At 42.4% G+C, this 20,297-nt stretch overlaps 1 protein-coding gene and 1 pseudogene across 1 annotated transcript in view; both read right to left on the reverse strand.

Annotated features, from left to right (window-relative positions):
- Positions 1–20,297, reverse strand: part of USH2A (usherin) — a 987,589-nt gene that overhangs the window by 155,283 nt on the left and 812,009 nt on the right. Inside the window, exons 57-58 of the mRNA XM_075540576.1 lie at positions 16,666–16,849; positions 15,394–15,551 (exon numbers count right to left, since the gene is read on the reverse strand). Coding sequence (XP_075396691.1) covers positions 15,394–15,551; positions 16,666–16,849 — 342 coding nt within the window. The remainder of the gene's footprint in view (positions 1–15,393; positions 15,552–16,665; positions 16,850–20,297) is intronic.
- On the reverse strand, positions 8,132–9,178 carry LOC142429629 (phospholipid-transporting ATPase ID pseudogene; annotated as a pseudogene).

Here is a 20,297-nt window from a genome sequence, read left to right on the forward strand (position 1 = left end):
ACTTAGGAAGGAGAGCCCCCTCCACTGTCATAACTTACAGGGATGTGACATGAAAGCCCCCTGCGTCCCCGCAAAGCCTATACAATCTGCAATGAGTCTGAAAGTGCCGAGCGCCCTGGTATTCTGATGAGTAAATGAAATGAAATGGGCATATTTGTTAAAGTCAGCTGGGGAGCCACGCGGCTTGGTGAGTTCCCGAGTTCATACATTCATGTCAGAGCAGGAGGAGAAGCGGAAGCTCAAGTGAACCAATTTAGCCTAAGCACAAATGGCAGTTTTGTTATTTGGTGTCAAAGTTACCAGTCGCACCATGACAAGCTGCCATAACACATTTTCTTGTTCACTAAAGAACAAGGATTTCGTTGGTTAATATTCCTCACAATGCTCCTTTTCATAATTTACAACAACTAGATGCTGATAGGTTATTTAACATTTATGAAGTTAAGATGTAATCAGAAAAACCCTGATTATCTTTACAAATAAAAAAAGTTCAATTATTCAACTTTTTCCCCCCTTTCTCTTGGTGGTTTCATTTTGAAGCAGGTGCATATTTTACCGTGGGACAAGTCAATCAAATGATCCTTTTAAAAATCTTTCCCCCCCTTTCTTCCTTTTAAGGAGCTAGAGCAGGAAAATTGCCAAGAGGAAAACTATTAATTCATTTTGATAGCCCTATTTTCTTCAAAAGGCTAGCTGTGCTGAACAAAATGTCTTACAACAAGTCAGCCTAAATTCTTCTCTTTATACATAGGGGTGTCTTGGTTGTGACCCTTTGGTGGAGGTGAAGCAGGCTTCTCTTGAATCACCATCTCCATTGTATTCTGCCTTTGGTGGACGTAGATGACGGCAGGTAAAGATCAAGTGGTGCCTGGAGAAGCTTGTCTGCATGCATGCAGGAGAACACCAAACCCCTGCTTTCATCTGGGCTTGAAGAAAGCTTCCACCAGGTCCTGGGGATTCTGAGAATCTTCAGTGGAGATGCTGGGTAGTAGGAGCAACATCTGGGTATATGACTAATAAAGCAAACATTTATAAGAAAACTAGCTTCAACATGAAAAGGCAATTTAAGGAATAAAATAGCATTATTTAAAGCATATTATTACCTCTCTCTGGGAGCCCCGTGGGCACAGTGGTTACTGTTGGGCTGCAATATGGACGTTCCTGCAGTTCAAAAAACCACCAGCCACTCTTTTACCCCTTGTAAAGAGTGACGATCTCTAAAACTCAGGGGGAGTGCTTCCCTGCCCTATAGGGTCCCTATGAGCTGGTGTGGAATCGATGGCAGTGAGTAGGGTTTGGGGTTTATTTACCTCTATTGAGGATGAGTCGGGAGTTGGAAGAGAGGGCTTTGTGTATACTGATGAGCATGTGCATTCCTGGGAAGGATCACTGTGAAGGGGGCTTGGTTAATAAAAAGCCTCTGGGCCTATAGCGCCAGTGACGAAGTGTTTCATCTGTTAGGCTAAAATGTAAGCGATCACCATCTTTGCTGGACAAATGATAGAATATCAGCCTTTTTATACAGTTCAAACTAATTAAGTCTTTAGAAGGCAGAGCTCAACATTTTCTTTATTTTAAAACACTTTGGAGGAATTCCTCCCCGCACCCCATCCCTTTTCCTCTGTTTGCTTCTTCTCTCTCTGGAGCTTTAAAGTCCAGACCAGTGCTTGGCACACATAGTTAGGCAATAAGCCTTTATTAAATACAAGGATGATGTCACTTAGCATTCACATACCCTGTGAGGTGGGTAGGGCCTCTACTCATCTTCTCTTTTTCAGTTGATGAAAAGAAAGGTGCAATCATTTACCCGGCGTCTCAAAACTAGTATGAGCATTTTAATCTACATTTTTCTGGCTTTTGCACCAGTATTCTGGCTACTATTTCTGTAATCCTGACAAATAAAGGGAAGGCTAACAGATATTTAGTGGGTAACTTGTGTTGATCAGCTGATAGATTTTCTTCAACCTGTTTGTATTCTGGAAGTTAAATAAATATGATATGAATGGGGAAGAAAACCCCAAAGTTGAGGTTTGAAAGCAAACCAATCAGCAAAGGTGAGAGATTTGCTGAGACATTTATACCAGATGATCATTAAACTTTAGAACCAGCTCCCTGCAGGGCTAGCAAGCCTGAGTGTCAAATAATTTCAGTTTAGGACTGTTTGTCAGATTGGCTAGAGTCATGAATTGTCAGGAGAGAAAAAAAGTTTACAAAAACCATAGAATGGAGTGAAGTTAAGTACATATTTCATATATCTGATTAGAGAGAGAGAAAAGGCAATCAGTGAAAAAGAATGAACTGAACACACGTGACCCCTCATGTCCCTGGTCCCACCCATCACCTCTGTCATTGCTATCACAAGCTCTTCTCCCTGGCATTTCCTATGTTCTAGTCAAACTGATCAAGTTTAAACTTGTTGTTGTTAGGTGCTGCAAAGTCAATTCCAATTCACAGTGATCCTTCAAAGGTCCAACAGAAGGAAACACTGCCTGGCCCTGTGCCATCCCCCAAAATGTTAAGTTGGAGCCCATTGTTGCAGCCACTGTGTCAATTCAACTGTTGAAGGGCCTTCCTATTTTTAGCTGCCCCTCAACTTTAACAAACATGCTGTCCTTTGCCAGGGACTGATCTCTCCTGATAATATGTCCACAGTCCATGGTTATTAACATCCTCATTTTTAAGGAACATTCTGACTGTACTTTTTCCAAGACACATCTGTTTGTGCTCTTGGAAGTCCATTATACTTTCAATATTCTTTGCCGGAGCCATAATTAAAATACACCAATTCTTCTCTGTTTTTCCTTATTCAATGTCCAACCTTCACATTCATATGAAACAATTAAAAATACCATGGCTAGGGTCAAGTACACCTTAGTCCTCAAAGTAATATCCTTTCTTTTCAACACTGCAAAGAGGTCTTGTGGTGCAGATTCACTCAAAGCAATGTGTTGTTTGATCGCTGGACTGCTCCTTCCACGGTAACAGTAAATAATTTAATAAAACAATAACAATTTTAAAGCATACATTGTAGCAAGGAGTGAGTGGGAGTTTTGTTGACCACTTGTAGAGTCAGTCACTTAAGGGTTAGAACACAGCTCTCAAGCTTACAGGAGAATATAGACAAAGGAAGGGAGGTGTCAGATAAGGTGTCCTGGAGTGGTACAAATGATTGATGCCTTCAGCTGCTAACTCAAAGTTTGGAGCCTCAAGGACCATCTCTGAAGATAGGCCTGGAGAGCTACTTCTCAAAATTAAGCCATTGGCAACCTATGTAGCACAGGTGTGGCTCTGACCCATGTGGACTGCCATGAGTCAGAGTCAGCTCAGTGGCAAATAATTTGGTGTTACGTAAACAGAAGACAGGCATAACTTGAAAGAGTTCAGGATGTCAGGAAAGGAAGGGGTGAGTAAGGAGGTTTGAGTGATGTTTCCTGAGGTTAATATTGCAACTTCATTAATTTATTCATCAATTTTTCTTCCTTCCTTCACTCGAATTCTAGTGAAGATGAGTTTGATAATTTATGAGGCAATAAATATTTTTACAGACACGTGGAATATCAAAGTAACATCCAATCATTACCTCGGGTGCTTATAGTCTAAAGATTGAGAGGAAAGGCAAGGAAAAAGAGGATTAAGAGCAATTATGGGCTGAATAGTTGACATAGACTTGGAGAGTCAGAGTAGGTTTTTATGGTAGAAGCAAAGTTTAAGCTAAGTTGGAGGTAGCCAGACTTGCGGGATGACGACAAAGAGCTTACACACACATATTGGTCTACGGGCTGCCCGGAGACTGACACTGAATTAGGAGGTGGTTGCTATGGTCCCAGAAAAAGAGTTGGAGCAGAGAAAAAGCAAGGTGGCAGTATGGTGAATGCAGCAGTGGGCTTGAGAGATCATGGCTGATGGTGGATACTCAAACGTCTCTTCAAGGTAAGGCGAAATTGTGCAGCCTGAACAGGTCTTCACACCTCCAGAGAGCCTTTATGCTCACCCACTTTACTCCTGACACCCTCAGACTAATGAATTTTGATTGATTAAGAGAGACCAAGAATTTTCACAATGCTTTAGCTGCTGTCATGTTGGCCTCTGACTCGTGGTGATCCCATATAGAAGGAGCACTGCCCTGCACTGTGTCATTCCCTTGATTGTTGAAGATCTGACCTTTACAGTAGATTTGAAAATAGAGTTTGGGACCATTGAGTTCAGCCTGATTCAGGACTCACTGCCATCTAGTAGATCCCGATCTATAGTGAGCCTAGAGGACAGGGCAGAAGTGCTTCTGTGAGTTTCCAGGGCAGTAACTGTTTACGGGACTCGAAAGCCCTGCGTTGTGTTTCTCCCACGGACCTGTGGGTGATTTTGAACTGCTGACTCTGTAGTTAGCCGTCCAAAACATAAGCAACCCTATATAGGGTGTCTGAGACTCTAAATCTTTATAGGAGCAGACAACCTCATCTTTCTCTTTTGGAGCTGCTAGTTGGTTTGAACCATCAACCTTTCAGTTAGCTGCCCAATATGTATATTACAATGCTACCAGGGCTTTGTAATGGGCCATATTATGGCTAGTGACTGTCTAATCACAATGTGATTAATAGAAAGGATTTATGTTTCTAAACAATAAGAATTAAAATGATTTCACTATGGAAGGATTGTTGCCAATTGCTTTATTTAATTGAATTAGAGACAGATGTGAAAGAAAAAACACCTGTATCAGATTTTATGCACTAAACTCACATAAATCACCATCTCCAGTGAGAAGATATGCATGTTAAATGCAGGGGCATTATTAGTTAGAATATGATTAAGTGTGCAAATTATAGTCACCACCTTGATAAATTAAAAAGTCTCATTATTACCTTCAGAATTTAGATAGTTCTAAATGTTTACATTTCCAAGCAGTAGGGATATCTATTTCCATTCTTACTCTGAGAAAACTATTTATGTTCTCTAAGAGCGTACTCCTTTATTTCATGTAGTTTTTAATTCACTAAGGCAATGCATATCTTTGACTCTCTTACAAATGAATGTACAATTCATGACACAAGGTTTGGAGCTGGTAAAAGCTGAAACGGATTGTCTAGGGATAAGTGAACCTGGTTTGTGTTGCCTGCAGATTGGAATAAAAATGGCCAGCATCTATCCAGAACCCACTAAATGTTTTATCATGCTATCTTATTTACATTATATAACACCAATCCAGGGCAATATTTTAATACCCCATTTTATAGATCCAAAAGGGGACCAGGTGGTGCTGTGAGTTAGGCACTTGACTGCTGTCCACAAGATCAGAGGTTCAATTACTCTCAGTGGCTTCAAGGGAAGAAGATGAGGCAATCTGCTGCCATAGATTTACAGCCATGGAAACCCTACAAAAGATTGTTATAGTTGGCCGTCATAGTGTGGGGCTTTGATTTATAGATGAGAAACTAGAAGAGTTTAAATACTATTACTTCCACCACTTGTCAAGCAATAATGGAGCAAATTCAACTAAGATTTGCTTAGAAAGTATGTCTACCAAAAAAAGGAAAGAATTTTATTGAGAGTTCTGACAGATATCATAACACTCCATCATTCAATCACATTAAGCAATATTGGACATTTGCTACCAGAAGCCGTTTCAAATATTTTTTCTTCTTGAACTCCTTGACATCAGCTTCCCGTTATCACCTCCCACCCACCCTTATTTATTCGTGTATTTATTTAGTTTTGCCACATCTTACACCATCCATGATATCCACTCACATGCAATTCTGTTGTCACACCCCTTGAGTGGGGTTCTGCAGTCATCGATGCTATCAGCTCCCCTTCTCTGCCCCCTCTCACCTCCTACTCTCATGATTCTGATGTCTGGGGTTGGAAGGGGATTCGAAGGTGTGCAATTTGACCACCTTGCTGTTATCGACTACAGATGTCCTCGGAAACTGACTCAGCTCAGTATCCACAGCCAAGCGCAGACATGAGCTCTGCCCTAGGTCCCCGGTCTGCTCAGTCTCCATCCTGCTCACGGGTCTTCATCCTATTCATGGGTCTCCATCCTGCTCATGGGTCTCCGGCCTACTGCAGATCTCCCCGCTAGCAGCCACATTCTCTTGACTTTTTGCTCTTTAGTTCCACGCTGCCCGCTATCTTGTATCAGTCAGAACAAGCACACTGCACCTTTCACCTCCATACTTTCATAAACGTGGTGAAGAAAGCTGATGATGCCCAGCTATCCAAAAGATATAGCATTTGGGGTCTTAAAGGCTTGAAGGTGAACAAGCGGCCATCTAGCTCAGAAGCAACAAATTCCACAGAGAAGAAGCACACAAGCCTAAATGAACATGAGGTGTTGAAGGGATCAGATAGCAGACACCAAAGAACAAAAACCATTATTGTGTGATCACTTTCCCCACTTACATGCTGAAGGCGAATGTGTGCATAAGTAAGTGTGGTGAAGAAGGCTGACAGTGCCAGGCTATTGAGAAAGAGAGAGTCTGGGGACTTAAAGGCTTGAAAGTAAACAAGCGGCCATCCAGCCCAGAAGCAACAAAGCCCACATGGAAGCAACACACCAACATGTGTGATCATGAAGGGCCGAGGGGACCAGGTTTCAAGCAACAAAGGCGGGGGAAAAAAATCATATCATCATGAATGAGGGGACTGCATGATGGGGACCCAATGCCCATCTGCCGACAACTGGACATCCCTTGCAGAGAGAGGGGTAGTGGGGAGGAGATGAGTCACTCAGGGTTCAGTGTAGCAATCATAAAACTCACAACCTTCCTCTAGTTCTTAAATACTTTCTCCCCCCCCTCCCCCACCCAACAATCATGATCCCAATTCTACCTTGCAAACCTGGTTACACCAGAGGATGCACAGTGGTACAGTTGGGATCTGGAAACACAGGGAATCTAGTAAAGATGAATCCCTCAAGACCAATGGTGAGAGTGGCAATACCAGGAGGGAAAGGGGGTGTAAAAAGGGGGAACCGATCCTGGGGATCTATATATAACCTCCTCTCTGGGGGATGGGCAACAGGAAAGTGGGTGAAGGGAGACACCGGGCAGTGTAAGATAAGATAAAATAATAATTTATAAATTATTAAGGGTTCCTGAGGGAGGGGGAGCAGGGAGGAAAATGAGCTGATTCCAGGAACCCAAGTGGAAGGCAAATTTTGAGAATGATGAGGGCAATGAATGTATAAGGGTGCTTTACTCAATTGATGTGTGTATGGATTGTGATAAGAGTTGTATGAGCCCCAATAAAATGATTTTACAAATGTGATCTCCCAGGCTGGGGAGGCACTGGGCGAAGGGGCACAGCGGGTGGTGACAACAGCAGGCGCTGCGGCGGCCCGTGGCCGCTGTCACCCTGTAGTGACTTCCATAGCACCCACTCTGGCTTTCTGTTAAACATTTAGATTTTTCTACCTCTAGCAGAAACTCCTGAAGGGATGAAGGGTGCCGCGCATAGCACCTACCAAGCTTCCCTGCACCCAGTAAGCATGCCATACATGTGTGTGTGGAGTAAGCCACTTTGCCATTTTCCCTAATACAGCCCAAAGCACCGGGCACCCAAAGATGACTGTGAACATGTGCACATGTTCATGGTGCAGGAAACAAAATTCCAAACAACATTCCGAGCTCCTTCTTCAAGGCTGGATAGGGCAGAGCTCCTTCTTGCAGGGCTGGATAGGGCAGAGGCTGTACACTGGTACATATGAGGACTGGAGACACAGGGAATCCTGGGTGGATGATACCTTCAGGACCAAGGGTGTGAGGGGTGATGCTGGGAGAGTGGAGGGTGAGTGGGTTGGAAAGGGGGAACTGATTACAAGGATCCACATGTGACCTCTTCCCTGGGAGAGGGACAGCAGAGAAGGGGGGGGGAGGGGAGACCCCAGATAGGGCAAGATATGACAAATTAACGATGTATAAATTACCAAGGGCACATGAGGGAGGGGGGAGAAGGGAGGGAGGGGAAAAAAAAGAGGACCTGATGCAAGGGGCTTAAGTGGAGAGCAAATGCTTTGAGAATGATTGGGGCAGGGAATGTATGGATGTGCTTTATACAATTGATGTATGTATATGTATGGATTGTGATAAGAGTTGTATGAGTCCCTAATAAAATGTAAAAAAAAAAGAGTTCCTCTTCAAGGTGGGTGTGGGGCTGGGGTAGGGGGGTGGGGATGGGAAGAGCTTTTCCAAGTGACTGCCTGGACCCTGGGGCGGAGAAGAGGCCTACCTGGCATCCAAGTTCTTGAGAAGGGCACAACGGGGTTGAGGAGGAGGATGTAGAACCAGAAGGAGAGGAAACTGGAGTAAAAAGCACTGTTCAAAGACTCATCACAAGGTAGGTAGACCCGAAAGCACATCCCAACCCCGTGCTCCCAAATGGCATTGCCAGTGGCCAGGATCATTCCCATGCAGCCAGGAGTTCAAAGATCCGCAGCAACAGGGTGTTCATGAGAAGGCCGGTGCTCTTGAACTTTGTCCTGCTGCTGTTCTGCATCAGCTTGATGTCGAGGCCTCAGAAGAGCACCAACCGGACACAAGCACCGTTGGTGTTGTGCAGCACGCACCCCCACAGCCGCATGTTTTGGTTGCTCAGGGGGAGCTTGTTCTCCTTCCAGTAGAAGGTCCCCTGAGCTTGTCCAGCTCATTGTTGGGTGATTCACAGGTCCTCCGATGTCTCCCAGTTCTGAGGTGACTGGAATCGCTTGGTCACTTTCATGTTGGTCTCTCCACTGAGCTCTGCTGATTCTGGGTAAGACGGGCTATGGGACTCACGGCTGGAGAGTGGGAAGCGGTCTGCTACCACAATCTAGTTATTTTCCATCTTGGTAATATCACCAACACAGACATTCATCCATTGCTCCTGCTGGAGGATTCCATTGATGGTTATTCACCAAGTCATCACTTTGATGGCGGAAATAGCCATCAGTGGCATCTTTGACAGCTGTGATGGTGAGAACAAGGACCAAAGGCACAATGGTGGTGAACCAGGACAGAGAAGCACCAGGAAGTAGGTGTTGGCAACTTCTGGGAACCGCTCAAAGAAGTTGACAGGCAGGAAGGTGATAATACTGTACTTGGATGTCTTGATGCATACTGGAATTTTTCATTTTATCTTGGTCATTGGCCATCACCCTCCTTTCCTCTTCTGGGGGGCGGGGGTGCTTTTTTGCACACAGTGCCATCTCACCCAGCAAGATTCCAGCCATCCTATGGGAGACCCCCAGTGCTCAGCTCTTTGCTCCGGCCCGGAGGCCCCAGCCTGCCCATGCAGATGGTGGGACTGGGGGTGCTCACCTCAGCTCCCCACGGGGCTCCCCACCAGATATGGCCCACTCACCCTGAGGACTTGCCCACTACTTTGTGTCAGTTTCGGCCATGGTGGGGCGGAAGAGTCCACTAATAATTTAAGATAGTCTTTCTTTGAATGACATTATTATAAATACTTGAGAAATCACTACATTTCCCTGGCTAATTAAAATCCTCTGGCACCAGGAATTTGGTTTTGCCATATCTTATTCTGTCTGAATTTCGGATCTATCAATAAAGCTATCCAGTTACTAGTTATTTCATGCACCCAGAGATAACTACTGCCAGGTGCATACTTTCCATTCAGAGAATTGTCATTTTCCACCATGAATGCTTCTGGTCTTGACAGGCCCAGCAGTACATCATTCTTTAAAAGAATTCGGCTTTGCCAAACACTATCTCTGCTTTAAGGTCCTGCAGTGGTAGAGTGGACGGCACATGGTGCTGCTAATGGCAAGGTCAGCCTTTCAAAACCCCCAGATGCTCCAAGGGATAGAGATGAGGCTTTCAGCCACGGTAAAAATGTATAGCCTTGGAAACCCGCACGGGCAGTTCTACTGTGCTCTTGGAATCCCACAAAGACAGTTCTCTAGTAGGAGGCATTTTCCAATAAAATCAACAAGCTTGATATGAGACGGAATTGACTCTAGAAGTGGGCATAGGTTTCTTGGAGGACCTAGTGATGGAGTGGGTGAAGTGCTAGGTAGTGGCTCAAACCTAGCTGCTCTGTGGGAGAAAAGGGTGGGTCTGCTCCTGTAAAGATTGCAATTTAGGAAATCTACAGAGGCATTCTATTCTGGTCTTTAGCGGCACTATGAATCGAAATCAACTGGCTGGCAAGGATTTCTGTTTTGGCCTTTTGGGATACTATAAAAAAATTCGTTATTCCATCAGAAATCTGAGAGGATGTGGGCAATACATAATAGTTGATTTGGATGTAAGAGTTATGGCCCCATACAAGAATAGCTCTATACAAGGCAGAAGCTGAGAGCAGACCTGAGTTTCACCCCTGGCTCTGCCGTGTGACCTTGAGCATATTGAATTGCTTTTTTAAGATTCCATTTTTTTTACTCTTAATATGGAGGTAATACAAAATTTTTGTCTCCTTGGGTTTGCATGAAAATGAACTGAAGTAAAGCAGGGGAAAGGCTTATCTGTGTGTTTGGCACACAGTAGGGATTTAATGAGTGGCACATAATATAAATGTACATATACAATCACTATTAATTATAGTTACTCATGTCCCCAACCTCCCCACCCCCTGGATATTCTCATATGTTCCCTAGCTAGGTATCACCTCATTTAATTAGGAAGATGTCCAAACATGTAATACAATAATATATTTTTGTATTTTTAAGCCATAATTAAAAAATTAAAGACCCTGTTAATTGTCTAGGTAATTTTTCTCTTGCTATACAGGTTGATGTTTACATAGACTATGTTTTCCCCTCCTAATAACTCACCAGCCTAAAACCATGTTCACCATAAAACACATTTCAATTAGAATATAAACTATATATTGCCATTAGGTATTTATGAGAAACTGGTCTGACTGATGTTTTCAGAGAATCACTGCAATTAACCACATGTCTTGATGGGTAAAACCCATGGCTTCTACATTCGGTAGTGTATCTACATCATTGAGGAGTTTTCATGAAGACCTAGATTCCTTGACTCCATTCCATGAGATTTTGGTTCAGTAAATTTGGGGTTGAGCATCTGTCTTTGCAAAAGCTTTCCATTTGATCCTTAATGTTCCTTCCGGCTTGCCAGGTACCGCTATGGAGAGTTAGCCCGTTATTCAGCTCCGGACTTTGTGCAATTGTTCTGAAATGCTAAGGAAGAAGGAGGCACCCCTAGCATGCTCTTGAGTAGGAGCAAACTGATAACCTTCTGTTAGAACAAGTTTGCTTTCTCTCTGTTTTAAAGATATATATATATATACGTATATATATATATCACTATTTAGGAGCAGAAAAATGTTTTTATTATCCAAATCAAAACATAGCATGAGGTATTTTCCAATAAAATCAACTTTAGATTATACACAAGTCAAAAATCATCTGCCTGTTTACTGAGTTCAAAATCCTTCTAGGCACCAGGAAAAAAGTTTAATTTAAGATTTTAATCTTTCCATATATTACAGGGTCTCCGTAATGGATTTTGTGCATCTGAAACGAAAAGATTGACAGGTGTGAATGTTATAGATTTATTAACCATTGGTTAAATGGACAGAGTATGTGGGTAAAGCGTTTCCACACTATCCCCAGGATTGACTGGAATGAAGGATTTCTGCAAAGCCCAGGGCAGGCATGAGTTCAGGCTATATTAAACACGTGAAAATTGTGTATTAGTTTACTTTAGTCCTTTTTACATGGAAATAATAAAGACAAAATGTGATGCTGAATTAAAACAGCGAAAACAAAATGCCAAAAAGTTTGAAATCTTGGAAATTTCTGAATACATTAAAAATGAATAAAAATGCAAGAAGTTATTCTCCACAGCAATAATATTCACTATCTACAGACCATTATGTAGACAAGATGATATATCAATTACTTAAATGATCTCATTTAATCTTTACTATTACCCTACATATATGTACTAGCCTTATCTCCCTTGAATAGATGGAGGAAAACTAAGGGTACAGAGAGAAATTGGCTTGTCAAAGGTCAGCTAATAAATGACACCACTGGGGTATGAGTCCTGGGTTTCTCTTTCATTTTCCTTTGGTTACCTTCCAAGAAAGGTTTTTTAAAAATCTGCACTGAATGTGAAGCCTTCAGATTAGCAAATACAGTTTCTATGGATATAAATGTCAAAATAATTGATGACTTGATAGACCATGAGCTTCCTGGTCACGGAGCTATGAGATCACCAGCTTTGCCTCTCATCCTGATGTTTTGCTCATTGTTCTTTGAGAATGGGGAATGCAGAAGATCCTGGTTCGAATCTGAGAAATATTTGATGAGTCGACTTGCAAGGCCAATGAATTATTTAATGTGGTTCTTCTAGTCAAAGTCTCTAATTTCCTCCGAACGACCTTTCCCCCTGCTTGGGGGAAGATTCTGACAGGATCTCTTTGTGAGTTACTGTGAACAGGATTCTCTGCAGTGCCACCCTGCTGCATATAAAATGAATCCTCTGAGCAGCAGGGGAAGGAATCTCATTACCAGCAAGAACCAGGAGAGGAGCGCATTTTCTGCACCCAAGATTCCTATGCAGTGAACTTCCTGGATCCAGAAGACAACTAAAACATCCGAAGAGCAGAAGCACCAGGACCCACAGCGCGGAACAAAGGGAAGGACTCCCGGCACAGAAAGCAAGTAGACCTGAATGCTTCTGTGCAGAGGGCTGGCTTGCAGAGTGGGGTGCCTCTGAGTACTTAATTGGGGAAGTTGTAACTTGCTGACCCATGGAATGGAGCAGAGTGCCTTCAGGCTGAGGCTGACTGGAGTTTGGTGCCGCTGGGCATTTAATTCAGGGAGCTGGGTTTGCTGACTGATGGCATTTGAGCTGAATGCCTTTGGTTTGAGCTTCCAGCAGAGAAGTAGGCCCTTTGGCACTTATGAGCAGTCCTGAAAGAACTTTGTAAGAAGTTCTGATAAACGACTCGACCCTGAACATTTCTCACTGGCAATACAACTTGTTAATTTTCTTTTTTTTTAAATTTTATTAATTTATTTTTTTGTGAATTAGTGAGAGAGTGAGTGAATTAGTAGAGAGTGAGAGTGAGTGAGTGAGTGAGAGTGAGTGAGTGAGTGAGAGAGGGAGTGAGTGAGAGGGTGAGTGAGAGAGGGAGTGAGAGTGTGTGTGAGAGTGAGAGAGTGAATGACTGAGTGAGAGAGTGAGTGAGTGAGAGAGTGAGTGAATGAGAGAGTGAGTGAGACAATGAGTGAGAGAGTGAGTGAGTGAGTGAGAGAGAAAGTGAGTGAGAGAATAATTGAGTGAGTGAGTGAATTAGTGAGAGAGTGAGTGAATTAGTAGAGAGTGAGAGTGAGTGAGTGAGTCACAACTTGTTAATTTTCTTAATAAGCCCACTGATCATGATTTTTTTCTGTGAGTTCTGTGTATCATTGCAATGGATATTAGAAATCAGAGAAATAGGGTAAAGAACATTAAGACAACACAAGATTGAATCGGTCCATGACTGGCAGTTTCCAGTCTCAATTTACTCCCTGGATCAAGACCACGATAACATTTAAAAAAAGTGCCATACTGGAAGTATGCTAACAGGTCACAAGATAGCAATACTGTTTCGTGAAAGTAGAAATCAACCCTGTAAGGCATGTGATGCGTACATCTGTATATATTTTTTTTCAGGGCAGATTTGTGTTTACCTCAATTGAAATTAAGAACAGAGATAAAAAATAGCTATCCTTCTAAGACTTAAATCTTAGATAAAGCTAACATCCTAGAATTATTCATTATTCTGTTTGTCTAATTTAATATGTTGCATTTTAAAACAAAGGTAGATAGAATCATTTATATTTAATCTCTTAGAGCAACTTAATTTTTTTTTGTACTTACAAAGTTCTTAGTAGCTTTTCTCTCAGGAATCTGAGGAAGTACAGATTCTTTTCTCTTATTCTTGGATTACTTCAAAAGGATGCAGCTGTATGAGAATTAAGCTCTATGTTCCCTGTCTGTTTGTCTTACTGTGGTTTGTTGGCACACTACAATGACCTGGAAGCTATGTCACTGGGTCACCGATGGTTTTAGTGAAGCTTCCAGATTACGATGCTTGAGGAAGAGAGGTCTGATGGTCTCGTTCCGAAAATGAGTTAGTGAAAACTCTATGAATCACAAGAGAACACCACCTCGTGTTAGGGATGCAAGAGGAAAGATCTGCTAGGCTGAAAGGCACTAAAGAAACCAATGAGACCACCAGGGCTTCAAGGGTGCATCTAGACCATTGATCATGAAGACGAGGCAGTGCCAGCCAACAGTTCGGTCTGTTGCACTAAGGATTGTCATGCGTTTGACGTGACAGTAGCGACAACCAATGACCACCCCAAACTCCCTGGGGACCCAATGTGTTATAGAGTAGAACGGATTCACAGGGTATGGATGAAGATATATATGTGTATGTGTATATATATGTATATATATATATAGTCTGTAATTATTGTGAGAGCAATTGGTGGGTTTGAATTGCAGATCACAAAGTGACTGTAGATCAACAATCTGGTAAGGTCTATTGATTGGGCCTTCCCCTCTGTGGCTATATTAATGGTTTTGACTGAGATGACTGTTTAACTCAATGAAATGTATGAGTCCATTAATTATTCTATGAAACAGATCTGCTAATGGCCAAAATGACAGTGTGAACGAAATGTTACAGTGCCACTGTGAATTCCAGCTAAGCTTATTCTGATGGAAATTTTATTCAATTTATGCTAAGGCTAGATATTAAAAAAAACTACACAGTTTTGCAGTACACTGAAAGTTTACTGGACCTAAATCTCCAAGTGTCCTTTCATATTAATAAAGAATGCAGACATATCTTCACACTAATTCTTCTACCAAAGCATTACTACTGTCAGCGTTTGGCCTCCGTACATCACAATGTAATAATACACAGAATTGCAAGAGCAACCCACCGTTGACTAGATGGTTCAATGGGGGCTACACAGCACAGACTCAGCCATCATAACCAGTCTCAGTTCACAGGTAGAGGAACTATTGTCTTTCCAAAATCCATATCCACAATATAACATACAGGGAAAGAGTTAATGCCATTGACTCAATCTAAAGTCCTCTGCAAATGAATGCTCAAGGTAATTACAGCCTAAATGATTTGCCTTGTATGTACAAGTAAGAAGATAGATTTATTTATTTTTAAAGCACGGGCATTTGAAGGAAAATATACTTTGATAGAAAGGTGTGTGTGCTTGTATGTATGTACCAATGCATTTGTATACTCAACAGTGTGTTTACTGATTACTGTGTTCATATTTGTCCAGGAGATACACAATGTCCTTTAGATTTACTAAATGTTACACTTGTATCTGTATCTCTTATTTCCTTTTAAATACCTCATACACACATATAGAAGGTAAAAAGAGAAAGGGACACTTTACTTATTTACCTGGTGGGGTCCAAGCTAGAAATATGGAACGAGGCCCATTTACTGTTACATTATATGGAGAATATATTTCTTCCGGTGTCCATACAGGTGTTTGTACAACATAGTCATCACTAGCATTGCAGCCACCTCCAGTTTGGGCTTCCAATTTATAAACATATCTGTATGTAAACAAATAATTAAAATATAAAGCAACACACAAGAAACTTGACCAAAGATTACTGGCTTTTCTATAGGGTTGTTAGTCCTAAATTTGTCACCAACTGCCAGTCCTTAAGTCCCTGACCAAAAGCTCCTACTGTACTTCATAGTCTTACCAGCCCAAGACAGTACACTATTGCTGTCCCTCCCAACTCCATAGGTAACCTTCTGTGAAGCAGTTAAGAGCCAGGCTGCTAAATGGGAAGGCCAGAGGTTCAAACTGCCAGCAGCTCCTCAGAGAGAAGTCCTGGCGATCTGCTCTAGGACAGATTACAGCCTGGAAGCCCTCTGGGGACCGTTCAGAGCAGGCTGCGGTGGCATACAACAGCAATAGCAAGTCATGGCTTTTCTTAGATCTTTCAGGAATGTCTTGAAATGTACAAGCAGGTGGTGGAAGTTTCAGATTAATCATCTGTTTTTAAATGAGTTGGAGTTCAGGAAACTGTACAGTGAGAAGCGTTTCTAAATTGATTTCTACTCTGTACAATAAAATTAAATTGATCTCTCCTCTGTACAATAACACATTGTGTTGATCTAAAATATATTTTGTCTCTGCTGAGAACTTAATGGGAATGGATTGCAAATATATGGAATTTTTTTCACCTAAAACTTCTTATGGCTATTGAGAGTTTAACAAGTAAAGAGGGCATTTTATCACACAAAAGGTAGATGTTGTAGAAAACAAACTTTAAATCTCTTTTATTATTAGTTTCACAATGCCGGTCTTTGCAGCTAATTTCATCATTTAAACCTTTGTCTGCTTTCTGTATTTTATATGTTTAAAGGTTCTTCGCAATGAGAGTTTAATTCACATACTTTGCTGTTTCCTTACACTTTAAGGAATTGGATATTATCTGAAGATTAACACAATGGTTTAGCCCGAGGGTCTTTGTCAATTGATGTAAAGCTCATTAGCAACAGCGTGGTTAAAGAATGAGTAGATGGACTGATGGCTGGATTAATGGATTGACTATTGTTTCAATAGGAGATGTGATATTTTTCGACTGCCTGCCTCAAATACAAAAATCCTACTGCAAGACTGGTCAAGTTTTCTTGCTGTTGAGCTCAGTTTACCTGCTGTTGGGCTCCAGGTTTGTATCAGTGAAATTCTGTTCCTCACCGCCACTCAGGAAAGCCAAGGTTCCATTACGTCTCAAGCAATACTGAGAAATGAGGCCATTGGGCTTTTCTGGCTGACTCCAATGTAATTCCACTGCCGAAGAATTGATGATAATGTGTCGAGGTGTTGCCCAGACTCCTGACAAAAAATAACACACGTTTTTATGTTAGGATTAAAGTCACATCATTACCTCATAAACCAACATACTTCTATCCAGTCATAAAAAAAATATCCCTATAAAAGGAAAAACCAGAATAAAAATGAATACACTTAAAATTCACAAAAGAAACAAGGGCCACAGCCTTAAAAAAACAAACAAATCTACCCATCGAACACTGGTCTCGGTGGTAATAAAAGGTAGGAAAGTACAATTGAAACTGACTTTAAAATTCTTTTATGATATAAAAGGTAGTTTCAAACAAATAAAAATCTCCCTGAGCAGCAAAAACACATTTTATTTACATTGGAGGTAAAATACATCAACATGTTCATCTATTTATTGCTTTGATTATTTTTTTAATTGCCTGTAAAAGTGCCTGCCTGACAACATGGACATGTCTCCATGTTGGCGGCCATGTAGAGTAAAATTTAAATCAAGACCTGAGAGACTATTCAGGAATTTAAGAGTCTAATGCTTATTTACCTGGACTTTGTAGAAAACTCACTGCCTTAGAGTTGATTCCCCCTTACCATGACCCTATAGGCCAGGGTAGAACTGTCCCATGTTTCCAAAGCTGTGGATTTAAATGGGAATAGAAAGTTTCATTTTTCTCATGGAGTTCTGATGATTTCAAACTGCTGACCTTGCAGTTAGAAGCCCAATGTGTAATCTAGCATTTTTCTGAATCACACACTTTACCAATGTATTAAACAGCATGGCGTGCTGTATCTGACCTTCTCTGGCTGGCCTATTGCCATGAGGCAGGGGCCGGTTATGTCTCTAGGCTCCATCCTTCTTCACCTATTCTGAGGGACTCTGTCCTTCTCATGTCAATCACCATCTCTGCTGGATTCAATAGTTCCTTGCAATGGCCGCTCAGAACTAACTGGCAATACTCACAATGATAGGGTTGTTAGGAATTAGCTTGCTACCACAAGTCAGGATCAATTCACAGTTAGGATACTGTCAGTAGTCCACAACAATACCTCTCCTCAGCCAGCAGCCAAGTTCCTACCTGGCCCTCCGTCTCTCAGCCACATGGTCCCTTGGCGTCTGTGGACCAGGAAGCCCACCCACTGTTGCATCTCACAGTCCCATAGTCTCAGTCGTGCTCCTCTGTCCGTCTCACGGTCTCCTTGCCTTGGCCTCTGTCTCAGCCTGGCTCCTTTACTCTGGCCCACAGCGTCTGTGCCACAGCCTCTGCTGCCTCTGGTCTCAGCCTCTGCCACTTCCGGCACACTGTATTCTTCAGATGGTCCTGGGCTTTCTCTCTGTGTCCCAGATAGCTCTTACACAGAGAGACATGGCTCTGGTGGAGGTGTGATTGCTGTCTCCCCACAAGGGGACAAACGGTGTGATGTGATTCACGCTCTCTACTGAGATCTTGCCTTCATCCCACTCTAGTTCTGTCCAAAGTGAGATCACAGGCACAGGCATAGAGTCCAGGAAGATGATGCACCATGCAACGAACCATGGCTAGAAGGGCCATATCAATGGCCTGCAACTCAACAAATATGTTTCTTTTTAAATCACTCGGCCTCAGGGACAATCCATGTTCTGCTTGCTTTCCTCCTTTCTGGCTCCTCCCTCAAGGGTCACTTACTGACTCCTTTCTCCCTCCCGGACCTCAACATGCCAGCGTGTCTCAGAAGCACACCTTCTCACGTATCTCCTCTTCACTTCTATTGTCTTTTGCTTTCTCTTCTCCTCCCTGTGATTCAGTTCTCTTCTCCTCTTCCAACACGGTCTTCCTAGGTGAACTTAATATTCTAGCTTTGAAAATCTGCTATATGCGTAGATATGAGTCAGCATTGGCCTGACCCCAGAGGTTTTACATGTGAAAGTCACTACTTTTCTGTAAGTTAACGTACCCTAGAAGATTGAGTGATACTGTGACACTGTAAATCAGTGGTCCTCAGCTTTCCTAATGCTGCCACCCTTTCATACAGTTCCTCGTGTTGTGGTGAGCTCCCAACCATAACATTATTTTTGTTGATACTTCATAACTGTAATTTTGTGACTGTTATGAATCGGGTGACCCCTGGGAAAGGGTCATTTGACCCCCAGAGGGGTCACACCCGACAGGTTGAGAACCGCTGCTGTAAATACTGCCGTGGGTATTTAAAATACCAGCAGGGTTTCCCATGGTGAATAGGTTTCAGTACAACTTTTAGACTAAGACAGACTTGGGAGAGACCTGGCAATCTACTTCCTAACGTTGTTGTTGTTAGGTACCATCAAGCAGCCTGTGACCCATAGTGACCTTATGCTCGACAGAACAAAAGGCTGCAAGGTCCTGCGCCTACTTCACAGTTGTTACAATTCCTGAGCCCATGGATGCAGCAATGGTGTCATTCTAACTTCTCTAGGGCCTTCCTCTTTCTCGCTGCCCCTCCACTTGACCAAGCATGATGTCCTTCTCCAGAGACTGGTCTCTCCTGACGACACGTCCACAGTATGTGGGACGACGTTTTGTCATTCTCACCTCTAAGGAACCCTCTGGTCTTGCTCCTGTCAATATCTTTCAACAGTTTTGTTTGTACTTTGATCAGTCTGTAGTGCTATATTCTTCTTCAGTACCACAATGTGAGTGCATCGATTATTCTACGATTGTCCTTATTCAGTGTCCAACTTTCAAATGCATATGATGTAATGGAGAATACCATAGCTCGGGTCAAGTGCATCTTAATCCTCAAAGTATCATCCTTGTTCTTCAATACCCAAAAGAGGTCTTGTACAGCAGGTTTACCTAATGCAATACCTCTTTCCCCCCAAAACTTTGTTCGTGAAAACCCTATAGATCACAACAAAATCCTATCTGGCTTTAGTGCCAGAAAATAAGCCTTCAGTTTGGAAGGCACTGAAAACGCACAGTGGCCACCATAACAGATCAGTTCATCGATGGTGAACACTGTACGTGGAGACTCATCATGAGGTGGAGGCAACTGGGAAGTACCTCCAGCCATCGCAATAGAAGTGCGCTAGTTAAATGTTTGACCGACCATCACAGGATAATTTCTAAGTTAATTCTGTAAGGCCCTGAAAATGTATGTCTTCAGACTCAGGAATCCCATTATCTACATGACATGTCTATTCCTCCTGCCTATGATGTCACTATGAGTTAGCATGGACTAGATGGCAGTGAGTTTGAGTTTTTGATATTATGTGATAAATATTGTTTTAGTAACTGGAACACATCAGAGAGCCAATAGACAGTTCCTGCCTCCAGGAAGCTTACAGTATAGTATTTATCACCACTTCACCTGTACACTGTGACCTGGGCAGGACTGCACTTCCCTGTCCTTCAACTGCCCCATGGGGGAAAGAGCACAGATACAGCCTTTGTTTCCTATGCATGTAAGACCCGTCCCTGTCCATCCTTCCCCGGAAGGTGATTTTTAATTAAGAAAACGTATTGAGGGTTAA

The sequence above is a fragment of the Tenrec ecaudatus genome, chromosome 1, assembly GCF_050624435.1.
Source record: "Tenrec ecaudatus isolate mTenEca1 chromosome 1, mTenEca1.hap1, whole genome shotgun sequence".
In the NCBI taxonomy this organism is placed as follows: domain Eukaryota; kingdom Metazoa; phylum Chordata; class Mammalia; order Afrosoricida; family Tenrecidae; genus Tenrec; species Tenrec ecaudatus.